The sequence below is a fragment of the Tenrec ecaudatus genome, chromosome 3 (assembly GCF_050624435.1).
Source record: "Tenrec ecaudatus isolate mTenEca1 chromosome 3, mTenEca1.hap1, whole genome shotgun sequence".
In the NCBI taxonomy this organism is placed as follows: domain Eukaryota; kingdom Metazoa; phylum Chordata; class Mammalia; order Afrosoricida; family Tenrecidae; genus Tenrec; species Tenrec ecaudatus.
The window spans coordinates 174,750,518-174,763,670 of NC_134532.1; the positions used below are offsets into that span (position 1 = coordinate 174,750,518).

Here is a 13,153-nt window from a genome sequence, read left to right on the forward strand (position 1 = left end):
TAGTGGCAGTGATCCATATTTTATTTTCAAATGCTTTAAAATGATTTCTATAATATTAGAAAAATTGCATTTCTTCTAGATCTAAGAACATTGTTGCAAAATTTTATAGGTCTTAATAATCTTTAATCAGCCTCAACTCACTGCCACCGAGTCAATTCCCATTCACAGAGCAGAGTAGAACTGCCCTTTTGGGTCTCTAAGATTGTGAATGTTTATGAGCATAGACTGCCTCATCTTTCTAGTGGCACAGTGGGTTAATTGTTGGGTTGTTAACCACAAAGCCAGCAGTTCAAAACCACCAGCCACTCATAGGGAGAAAGATGAGGCTTCCTACTCTCATAAAAATTTACAGTCCAAGAACACAGTTTCATCACTGTCTGACACCAATCCACAAAGCCCTCCTCCATCTCACAAAACAGACACAATGATGCAGACTGCAAAAGGAAAGCCGAATCAGTGAATGTGTAAGCATCGCCGCGCTGGCAGAGGTTTCCACATAGCTGCTCCAGCACCCAGAGCTGCATCGGGGTAGGTCCATATGGCTTCTCCTAGATGATGTCTTGCAGGAAGTGAGCCTTGCAAGCTACAGAAGGGAACTGCTAAGGCAGCTTCACCCTGGTCCAACCATCAGAAAGCACGAGATCCAAGAATTCGAAAGGCAAAGTTCACTGAGTCATTTATCCCTCTGCCCTTCAATTAACCCCGCATGTGTTTATTGGCCAATAAACTTTAACTGTATCAGTGGTGATGTCGTCAAATGATGGGATCTGTTTGAGAGACCAATAATAGGATTAAGGAATAGATGCAAAATCCCTAATCTCAATGCCGCCCTAATCCCGAGTAATGGTAGTTTTCTTAAGGTGTGGCCCACAATTTCTTTTATTTTACAAGATACAATAGGTTGTTTTTGTTGTTGTTGTTCAGTGTCCTTGAGTCCATTCCGATCCTTAGGGACCCTAAGCACAGCAGAATAGAACCACCCACCACACAGTGCTGTGCCGTCCTCTCAATCATTCCCGCCCCCGAGCCCATTGTTAAGCACTGTGTCAATCTATCTCTCCAGGACCTTCCTCTTTTCTGCTGTCTCTCCACTTTAACAAGTATGATGTCCTTCTCCAGGGACTAGCCTCTCCTGAAGACGTGTCCAAAGTGTGGATGGTGAAGTCTTGCCTCCAAGGAGCACCCAGGCCTTACTTCTCCCAAGAAAGATGTGTGACTTTAGAGCAGTCCACGGCACTTTCAATGTCCTTCTGCAGCATCACAATGCAAATGCTTTGATTCCTGTTCAGTTTTCTTTATGTCATGTCCAACTTTCAAATGCCAATGAGGCAATTGAAAATCCCATGGCTTGGGTCAGGCGCACCTTAGTCTTCAAAGAGACATCCTTGCTTTCCAATGCTCTGAAGCGATCTTGTGCAGCAGATTTACCTAGAGAAAACACTACATAAAAGGAGAGAGAAGTAAATCAAGAGAGAGGGGCCTACTGGTACCAAGAAAGGGGACCTTCTTTTGACCTGGGGGATCATCGTTAAATTCCTAGAACAAGGAGAAGATTGAAGCCAAGACACATGAAGATGTGTAAGAGACACTGGGCCTACAGATGCTGGTTAGAGACAGGCCAATTTCCCAGAACAGGCAGAAAGATAGCCTTACCCTGGGGCCAGCGTTTGAATTTGGACTTTAGTTTCCTGAACTGAGAGGATAAATTGTTTGTGAAATTCATCCATTGGTGGCAGGTCTGTCATAGCACCACTAGAGAACTAGGATAATACTTAACTGGATAAGCACATTTTGAACTATAGTTTAAAAAAATAGTAAATCACATTTTAAGTGAATTTTTAAATGAATATAATCAAATCCTCTACTTCCTTATACTCTATAGTTCATGTTTAATGATTAAATGATTTTTTAAAATCTATAGTTCAGGGACTGTCCAATTGCCCCAAAGTTTCATGTTCTAAAACACTGAAATTTCAAAAGGGGACTAGATTTCAGAGAAAATGAGTTTGTGAGGAACTGAAAGGAAAAAAATATACAAATATATAATTATCTTTCCAGTGTATTTTCCATGTGCCCAGAACGATATGAAATCTTATGGTAAACCCTGAAGAGGAATACAATGCCCATACCTGCCCCTGAGGAGGCTCTTTTCAATCAATGGTTCATGACGTGGGCTTGAGGAATGCAATGTTTTTTCCTCCTTCATTATTGCATGGGAGTCATTGCTACCGTTGAAAATATGTTATTTGCTTTTCAGCTGGGGACTGACTTGGATTGGAATCACAATTTAGATGTTGTCATCGATATTGCCATCATCGCCACCATCACCGTCATCTTCCCTAAGCACCTGGGTGTGTCAGTTTTAGGAACCTTACTAGACATTATGTTAAAGGTGTTCAAATGAATGCTGTGAATCCCCATTGAACACCCAAACTTAATGAGAGAATACTAATTAGATAGGCAGGGACAACAAATATTAGCATTTTCAAGCAGTTCCTTTCTCTGTAGTTCCAGTGGCAGTAGAATTTTCCTACTAACAATAAAGACTAATCTTCTAGACGGAGAAGACTATGCTTCAGAAGCCTATTGATGGAAGAGGAATAGCTGTCCTTACTGCTAATAGTTTCCTGCCAGTCATAAACTGATGGATGATAGATCTACAGTCCTTTTAAAGACAAATCATTCTAGACATCAGTTTCTCTGGGAATACACATTTGCTGTTTAATATAAAGCAAAATCCTTCTGGGTAGAAACATATATGTTCAATTAAAGAATTATAACGGTCTATAAGTGCTCTTCTTCAGGCAATCCTTCTCAGTAGCAGATAGGCTAGGCTTAGTCCAGAGATCCCACGCTCCCACCCTTCCACTCCTCGTGGAGAATCGTGGCTTCAATGAAGTCACTTCTGCTTGCTGCATATAATGAGTTCCTCTGGTGTGTTGGCTCAGATACTAATATCCACCCACCATGTAACAGGTTCCTGGCACACTTTCTGCAGCATGTCCAATAGTAGACTCCAAATGAATATCTATCCAAGGAGTTTTCCCTGGTTAGTCCTAGTCACATAGAGCCAATCATTTGAAGATCTTGTCTCTGAAACCACATCTGTTTGTCACTCTAAAGCATGTGCTAATGTCTCTGAACCAGGAGGATGTGCATCCTCCCATCCAAGATTTCCTCTTTACTTTTGGAACCATTGCAAACTGTGTTGACTCCTAACATGTAAACTTGTGTTTCTTTGGTTGGTTTTTATGTAGAAATAATGATAGAATGTTTTGTCTCTTTGCTTTGAAGGAATAACCACTGTCCTCACCATGACAACACTGAGCATCAGTGCAAGACATTCTTTGCCCAAAGTGTCCTATGCTACTGCCATGGATTGGTTCATAGCTGTTTGCTTTGCTTTTGTATTTTCGGCCCTCATTGAGTTTGCTGCTGTCAACTATTTTACCAACATTCAAATGGAGAAGGCCAAAAGGAAGACATCGAAACCTCTCCAGGAAATTGCAGCTCTTCCAGCACTGAGAGGAAAGCATCCAGAAGCCCCTCTGCAGGTATTTGATTAAATCTCTATCAGTTTAATAGTTCAGCTTCTTTTTCAAGGGAATAAGTCATTTCAGATTCTGAGAAAATATTTTTAAAATTATGTATCTAAACCTCAAAATTGTAATTATTTCTGTTCCTGATTGTTGTTGGGTCCATTCAGATTCCTGGTGTCTTCAGGTGTAATTAATGGCTTAACAATTAAATAGCACTGAATGAGATAAGTGTAAATGGAGCTAGCGCTCTGAAAGTGCCTTTCAGAATTAAAAGTGTTTACCCCAAATGGGCAAAATATTCTGTTTAGTTTTAAAAGGAGATGATAGGAGCCTTTGAGTAGTTGGAAAGACATGTTAGTAGTATTCATTGGACAAAGGAAATGTTGATTTTAACCTATCCTGTGGATCAAGTGAGGCCTCTGTCCTTATATTACTAACTAAATAAATGAACAGGAAGGCCCATAGAAGATATGCAGGGACTGAAAATCCTCAGCAAAAAGAGACAGAGCCATGAAGAAGCAGAAAGCTAGATCAGAGCAACTGTTGTTGACATCAGGAGTCCTGGTGGTGGCGTGGGTTACGTGCTGGGCTGCTGGCTGTGACCTTCGCTGTTGGAAACCGCCAGCCTCTCTGCAGGGGAAAGCCCTACTCCCAGAAAGTGTTAAACTAAAAAATATCAAACTCACTGCTATCAAATCCGTGCTGACTCCTAGTGACCCTATAGAACAAAGTTGTAGCATTTCAGAGACTAAATGTTTACAGGAGCCTCCTCATTCTCCCACATAGTCACTGGTGGTTTTGAACTGCCCGCCTTTCAGCTCACGGCTCAACTCATAGCCACTGCACCATCCCGGCAGACACACACAGGGGCATTTCTACCCTGTCCTATGGGGTTGTTATGATTAGAATTGACTAGATGTCTGAGGAGTTTTCCTTTGGTCTTTTACATTCACCACGTCAGTGGTACATTTGCATATTGTGATTTAAACACAAGAACAAAATGTTAACGTTGCCTCTTTCTTCATAGATGCCAACTGTAGGAAAAATATCAGGAAGGGAAATGTAAACAGGGAGTCTCTCTCCATCTCACTCTGGGTTTCTAGTTTTTCTCCCTGTCTCCTTATCGTTTTCCCCTCCACCCTCTCCATCTCTTTCTCAGTCTCAATCCATTACACTTCTTTCTTGAGTCAGCAGAGGGATCTGCGGTCACTTATACAAAACCAATTGCTGCTGCCATAAATGACAAACTCAGACCCCTGGTGTCTATGTCCAGAAACAGGCGTAAGAAATAATCAACCTCTCTGTACATGAACCCTGATTTCCTCCCATATTCATTGATTTAACAAACAGGGAGTTAATGCTAACTCTATTCCGGACCTTGTTTAATGGCTGGGAATGAAAAATATAATAAATAGTATGTCCTCCCCTCCTCCCACTCCTAACCCTCTAACTTCATCGCTGCCCCCCGCCCCCCCCCCCCAAAGACAAATATCTCTGCTGAGCGGAACTTGCATTTAATTGTGTGTGTGTGTGTGTATACATATGTGTAAGAGGTGGGCAATAAAATAAGTGTCAAGATATATGTTTTGTTGATCGAGATAGTGTGATGGCAGTGGGAAGGAACTAAAAGGGGACAGGCGCTTCCGGACGGGTGACAGGGATGGGATTCGCGTTAGCCTTGTCAGCAGAGTCCCCGGCTCTGGGTTGTGGTCCTGGTCCGAGTTATAATGGATGCTCACAAACCTTCTCCCACAGTCCTCTGGAGGCAGGCTGTCTAAGAAAAGCTTGTGAGTTGGTAGAAAATGATTGTTTTTCACCAAGTATATTTGAATAGCTTATATTTTTCTATAAGAGCATCCATTTCACAAGATGTTGAAATTATTAGAACAGACTTTCTTCTGTTTGATAAAATATACAGAGGTTACCCTTTAGCATTTCCATGGGTGAATTATTGTCCCCTATGCCTTTCAGTCTATTTTCTTTGCTTGGTGTGCAGAAAGAGCCATGGTGGCCATGCGCTTATGAAGTGAGGTGCTGAGTGCACGGTCAGCAGTTCAAAACCACAGGCCACTCAGCGGGAGAACCACGGGGCTTTCTGCCTCTGTAAAGAGTGATAGTCTCAGGAATCCACAGGGACAGTTCTACCCTGTTCTGTTAGGTCACTAAGAGTTGGAATCACCGAGAGTTTGGTTTGATTTAGTGTCTGCTGAAGTCTTGGTAAAAGTGGTTTATTTCACTGGTCCACTAAGAATTGCATCTTGCGGTGAGTGATTGAGTAAATTTACTGTTTCTAGTTTTCAGTATTTGACTTTTGGCTTATATGTTTCCTGGGAATACATTTTATTATCCTTTTTTTTAGCTTCCTAAGTGTAATTGCTATTGGTTGGTTTTAACTTTTTAAAACTTAATAATAAAGCACTTTATTGCAAAGAGATGTCTGTTGCCTAAAGTTTTGGCCAGAACTCATAACTTTTATCTGTAACAACATAACCATGATTATTTGCTAAATCTTTTATAACTATGTTACCCTCTTCTCTGTGTTCTATGAATTATGTGGCACATATTAAAATTCTCAAGTTAGCTTTGTATTATTAGTTTTTACTTCCTTAGTGTTTAGCATTCAGCTGTGTTGGGGTCAGAAAAATGTTCCTTGTAAAATTCTACTTGACACTGATAGCCATACTTTGCCCGGAGCGTTGTTAAAGGCTTGTAAATGTTTGGTGATCATTTGAAATGAGTTAAATTTGATTTAAGTCAATTTTATGTATAATAATAGCTCAGTGTTTTCATAAGTCACCTCTTACCTCCTTGATTTTCAGAAATCCAAAAATGACCTGAAAATTTCCCCACAAATTTGTTGTTTTGTTTGGTTGCATTTTAACTACTTAGTACTTCTAAAGATGCAGCTGTTGCATTTTCACATTGGGTTATATATTTCATTATACAAATAATTTTTTAAACATAATTTTTCTCTTGAATTCTATTTGGTCTGATTTTAATTCTTTAGTACTAATTCTCCCAGCATATCTTGTATTGCTAATGTTTTCCTCACCCTTTCTTTCCTCATATCCATTGGAAGCTGTGGATCATGTTTGTATGCTTTTGCGAGTGGTTAATTTTGTTTTTCTAACCAAATATATATATGTACATCCCAAGGATATCTTAGCCCACAGAGTTCAGATTTGGAGACAGACATTCTCTTGTGTGTGTAACAGTTTGATTTAACTCTTTTCCTTTTTGCAAAATGATCTATCTCCTGTCACTTTGAACTAGTGTTGTAATGGAATATTACCAACACTTGAAACTACCAGTTAATCAGAACACACCATTTTGTAGACTCCAAAGGTGGAAATCAAATGGATAATCTTTCATTTGCTTCCAGAAACAGGGCTCTTGACTACAGCAATTGCTGTCATTTGGTTGAACACATCCAATTGGCTAAACCCACTCTGATTCAGTAATTCCGCTTGTCAGCAAAGGCCACATGCCGTGTGCAAATAGCATAACCACAGTTAGAAAGATGAAGTGTGCTTGTACAGTGCATAAAATCATAGCATTTAGGGTTGAAAGGACTTTCAGGTAAATCTAGTCAGAATACGCATCATACGCTTCATGTCCTCTAGCATATGTGTGTAGGCATATGTGATGAGTTAGAGCCCCAGCCGTTGAAAGAGAGCTGTGTTCCAAAGACAGTGATTACCGGGTTGGTCCACCCATCCTTCTTGACTTCAGACCCTCGCCAGAGTGCAGCTGGCTGCAGAGTGGCAGTTGTCATTGGATGGCTTCAGTGTAAGCTCAGCATTGAGAACAAATGAAGATTGAGAGAGACAGAAACAGAAGAAGTGAAAGAAGAAGGAAGAGCACTTATGGGCAGTATTTAAAATATAGATATTACTTCAAAGACATATTCTTTGATTCATATAAGGCTTGGAATTATAGGAGAGATTATAATCAGAAAGATTAAATTTGTTTGTTCACATCTTGTGTGGCTATTTATTTACCATTTCCCGTAATAAGGGCTCCGCTTAAAATGTGTCTGGAAGTCTTCATTTGGAAATGCCTTCAAAGATGACAGGATGTTTGGTAGCGTAATAGCCTTTTGGGTAAGCTCACTAATGGCTTGATTAATTTTCACCACAGGTGACATATGGACTGCTAATAGCTGGCGGTCTTGTAGGGACCATGGTTATTCTTTGGGAATTAGAAAGCTTATAGTTTATATAATATTCAAGAGGCCAGGAGAAAGGCTGCTTGGCAGACTCTCAGAGCAGCTATCGCCAGTGTGGTATCTCTTTGGGCATTGTAGAAGGGAACGCAGCTGTCTCATCCCGTTCCTTCATTGCCTTGATACTGCCTCGGATTTTGTCCTTCCAGTATATTAGGTGAACTCCCTTCCTTACTCCGAGATTCACAGAGCAAGGAGATTTAGAAGAGTGGTCTAAGAAAACAAATAATTATAGAATAAAAATGAATAAAAGGGAAAGGTCGACTAATATAATGATTTTTTATGTCACTTAGAAATATATGCTCCAGTGTTTGCAAGAAGTTCTGGTGGCATAGTAGATTATGTGTGGGGCAAAAACCACAAGTCAGTAGTTTAAATCCACCAGGTGCTCTTTGGGTGACAGATGAGGCTCTCTGTTCATGTAAAGAGTTACAACCTCAGAAAACCACCAGGTACGGTCTACCCTGTGGTATAGGATCACAGTGAGTCTGAACTGACTGGATGGAAGCGAGCTGTATCTTGTGAGAACAAAAAGTAAGCAAAAGCAAACTCAATGCCGTGTAAGGGTAATCACTAACACTTATTGAACTCTTCTATCCAGTCCTGTGCAATATACTTTACATGAATTACTTCAATCTCAGAATATAATGACTACTTTATAGATGAAGAAATTGAGATTCTCAGTGGATAAATACGTTCAAGAGTACAACTAGAAAATCCCATGTCTAGTCCTCAATCCAGAAGTTTCGCAGTCGAGAGCTTGTTCTTGGAAACTCCGTCCTATACTGGGTAAATTGCCAAGGATTTTATCTTGCTTCGATCCACAATTAAATTCTCATGGAAGCAGAAGTTACGAGATCAAATGACTTGTTGTATTGGTAAATCTGCTGCACACGATCCCTTTAAAAGTGTTGAAGGACAAGGCTATCACTGAGGACCAAGGAGCACCTGACTCAAAGCCAGGGTGTTTTCAGTAGACACATATGCCTGTGAGAGTTGGACGTTGAATAAGAGAGTGTGAAGAAGAACTGATGACGTTGAATTGAGGTGCTAGCAAAGAATATTGAGGGTACCATGGACTGCAAAAAGAATAAAACCTATCTGTCTTTGAAAAAGCACAGCCAGAGTGCTCCTTAGAAGCAAGCATGGTGAGACGTCTCATGCAGTGGAGATGTACACTCTTGCAGTTTGAATTTGAACTTGGGTATCAGTAAAGACTGGTCTCTCAAGAAGGACAACGTGTTTGGCAAAATGGAGGAACAATGAAAAATAGAAAGGCTCTCAATGAGATGGATTGATATAGTCGCTGCAAAAAAAAATGGGTTCAAACTTAAGAACAATTGTGAGGCTGTCACAGGACCAGGCAATTTCTTTCCATTGTACATAGTGTCATTATAGGTGGGAACCATCTCAATAACACCTCACAATAACAACATCTAAAACCTAGACGTTAGAATGTGTGTCTTTGTGCACATGTGTGCATGTGTCTGGGGATGGGAAGATGTTTGGATGTTAGTGCCAACTGCCATCAAATCAGTTCCATCTCATAGCGACGGATGGAACAACAGAACAAAACTCTGCCCACTCCTGTGCCATCCTCACAGTTGTTCTTACCAGTGAGTCAAGGGTTGCAGCCACAGAGTCAATCCATCTCCTTGAAGGCCTTCCTCTTTACGCTGCTCCTCTACTTTACCAAACATGATGTCCTTCTCCAGGGGCTGGTCTTTCCTGACAATATGCCCAAAGTCTCATTATTTTAGCTTCTAAGGTACATTCTGGCCATATTTCTTTCAAGATAGATGTGTTTGTCCTTTCAGCAGTGCACAGTACTTTCAATATTCTTCCCCATCATCACAATTCAAATCCATCTGTTCTTTTCCAGCCTTCCTTATTCAATGTCCATCTTTCACAGTTGAGGCATAGGAGGGCATAAAAATATTATGGTTTGGGACAGGCACACCTTGGTCCTCAAAATAATATCCTTGCTTTTCAGGACTCTGAAGAGGCCTTGTGCACCAGTTACCTGTGCACCTACCTGTGCACCTTGTCTTCTAATCTTTTGACTGTAACTTTCATGAGCATTTACTGTGGATCCAAGCAAGACAAAATCCTCGACAACTTCACAACTTCCTTTTATCCTGACGCTCTTGGTCCAGCTATGAGGAGTTTGATCTTCTTTTCATGCAGTGGCCATCCACACTGAAGACTGCAGTCCTTGATCTTCATCAGCAAGTAGTCAGGTCCTTTGCTCTTTCAGCAAGCAAGTTTGTGTCACCAGCATATCGCAGGTTGTTTGAAAGCCTCCCTCCCACCTTCGTGACGCATTCTTCTTCATGTAATCCCGCTTCTCTGAGGATTTGCTCTGCATACAGATGGAACAAGTACAGTGAGAGGATAGCATACCATTCCTGATTTCAAACCATGCAGCAGTCCTGTTTGCACAAAATCCCCTTGATCCAAGTACACATTCCAAAGGTGCACAATGAAGTGCTCTCAAGGTTATCCATAGTTTGTTATGATCCACACAGTTAAATGTCTTGGCAGAGTCAAGAAAATGCAAGCTAGCCTCTTTCTGGTATTCTCTGCTTCCAGCCAAGGTCCATCTGACATCAACAATGATGTCCCTTTTTCCATGACCTCTTCATGCCAATGTCCTCTTGCACATATCGTTGGGTGATCTTCAGCAACGTTTCACTTGCATGTGTTACCAATGATATTGTTTCATAATTTGAGCAGTTTGTGGGGTCACCTTTCTTAGGAGTGGGTGCCAATATGGATCACTTCCAGTCAGTTGGCCACATAGCTATCTTCCACATTTCTTGACATGGACGGGTGAGTGCTTCCAGTGGTTCACAAGCTGTTGAAACTTTTCAATTGGTATTCCATCAATTCCCGGAGCCTTTTTTTGGTGGGGGGGAGTTAATGCTTTCAGTACACCTTGAACTTCTGCCTTCAGTACCATTCATTCTTCTTTATACGCTTCTTTAGAAATCCTATAATGTCTACAAGTTCATTTTGGGACAGTGACTCTGTCTATTCTTTCCACCTTCTGTTGATGCTTCCTGCATCATTCAATATTTTCCCCATAGAATATTTCAATATTGCAATTGGAGGCTTCGATTTTTTTCTCCAGTTCTTTCAGTTTAAAATGTGTTGAGTGTGCTTTTCCTTTTTGGATTTATAGTTCTGTATTTTTGTGTTCAATAAATAACAATAGCTTATTTATAGTAAAACTGTGTAGTTATTATAGCCAGGGAGTGGTTCATGGGTAGGGCAATGGTCACGCTCTCAACTACTAATCAGAAGGTGAGTGGTTCAGACCCACACAGAGGTGCCTAAGACAGGTCTAGTGACCTGCGTCTGAAATGTCTCAGCCTGGGGGGCCCTCAAGAGCAGGTTGACTCGATCTCATCATGATTGCTTTGAATCAGAATCGACCTGACCGGAACTAACAATAACCTGGCAGCCAATGGATAGTGATTAAATATTAGATGGGCATCAGATGGAGGGGCAACAGGAAACGAAGAAGGCCCCCAATTAGTTGGATTGACCCAGCAGTTATCATGGACTCAGATAGTCACCAATTGTGAGGATTGCATAAGATCAGGCAGTGCTCTATTCTGTGCACAGCGCCCTGTGAGTCATACCACTCAAGGGTACCTCCTCCACCACCACCACCAAACCTTTAAGTATAGTCAACATGTAAAATTTTGCATCACCTAATTTGTCACTTGATAATATCTGACAATGTGTTTGAATTGGTTTCTATGATTGCTATATTTACTTACTCAGATGATTTGTACTGAGCTCAATGCAATTAATCACAGCTTCGTTTTATGTTCCCGTATACCATATAGCACAGCGCTGAATTGCTGCAATTGTTTATCGATGGATTAAAATGTACCAACCCTAAGATTCAGACATAGGGAATCTGGGGCCTCTGAAAAGCAACATATTTATCATAATTTTTCAAAACCAGTTTTCTTTTATGGAGAATGCTTTCCTACCAGAAGTAAATGTGTGCACCAGGCGGTATTGAGTTCAATTGTTCAGTATTGAGCTATCCTGTGGACAGACAAGGACAGCGGACATTTGTTTTTCTCAACCTGAAACAGGCTTGTCAGTGGTTGGAATTAGCTAGTGGGCAGTAGCAGAGCACTCTGTAAAGAACAAAGTGGTACAAAGCCCACAGCAAATCTGCAAGTGCAACTCGTGCCTTGGGAGGAATTGGTAGCTTGTTGTCCTTTGCAGATCTTAGCCCTATGTTTTACAAACAAAGGTATCAGTGACTGTGAGTGGTTCTGGTGTTAAACACAATGCTTTCCCGGGTCTTGGTAACATCAAGTTGCATTCTGTACCTACTGGGTATACAAAACTAGGTCAGGTTCAGATGTTCATTTCAATCATCGTGAAAACTCCTCTTAGAGAATTGTTGTTCTTTAAATAGTTTAAGCTAACATACAAAAACCTTATTTTTGTACAAGTTCCTATTTTTTCCATTTCTTAGTTGAAAATTTATTCCCCTGGTAGATTGAAAAAAAGACATGCAGTCGTGCTCTCATTTGACTTCCTATCAGGATGTTGTTGACAGAAGTTTAATGGCATATTTCCCATCTTACATAAATAAGTACTTCCCCACAGTCTTACCTTTCTCAGCACAGAATGTTCCATAGTTAGCCATGCTCTTTAGGTAACGAGTGAGTGTTTAATTGCACACTTATTAAACTGTATGATTTAAGTGTCAAGAACATCAACATTATGTTTCATCTTCAGCCATGTGTTTATCTGATCATTTCGGTATCTCTTCATGCACTGATTCACATTGCTAAGACATGAGAGCAAATCACAGCTAGTCAGTCAGCTAGTACTTACCACAGACCAGGTAACATGCAAGGGCCTGAAGAAGACAAAAAGAAGGCATTTGGTTCAGTTGGATGTGTTTCGTTCTGTTGCACATGGGGTTGCTGTGAGTTGGAACTGATGTGACAGAACCTAACAATAATGTGGTCTGACTATTGGATTTGGAATAATTCAAGTATACATTTAGCCATACAAACGTAGTCTCAAATCTCTACTACCACTCTAGCTTTTCTATTTAAACACAGATCTAATACTCGGTTGTACAACATGACTCTTTATCTGTTAAATGTATGGACACAGTGATTTTTATGGCGTGCCTATTCAGTGGGAGAGGACCAGAGATATTACGCTCACTGGTTTCATAGACAGGAAGGTGTTGCTGTTAGACACTGTCACCAGTGCCAACTTGCGCAACAGAAAGACGCAATGACTGTTCCTGAGCCAGCCTCACAATTTGTATCAGGTTTGAGTCCACTGCTGTGGTCATGAAGATAGTGGGAACAATTAAATAACGGTAGGTGTGCAAAGT

The 13,153-nt window shown here is 40.8% G+C and overlaps 1 protein-coding gene across 3 annotated transcripts in view; it reads left to right on the forward strand.

Annotated features, from left to right (window-relative positions):
* Positions 1–13,153, forward strand: part of GABRA4 (gamma-aminobutyric acid type A receptor subunit alpha4) — a 109,904-nt gene that overhangs the window by 46,684 nt on the left and 50,067 nt on the right. For all 3 annotated transcript variants that reach the window (XM_075544980.1, XM_075544981.1, XM_075544979.1), the window contains one exon: positions 3,295–3,554. In XM_075544980.1, the coding sequence (XP_075401095.1) occupies positions 3,295–3,554 (260 nt within the window). The remainder of the gene's footprint in view (positions 1–3,294; positions 3,555–13,153) is intronic.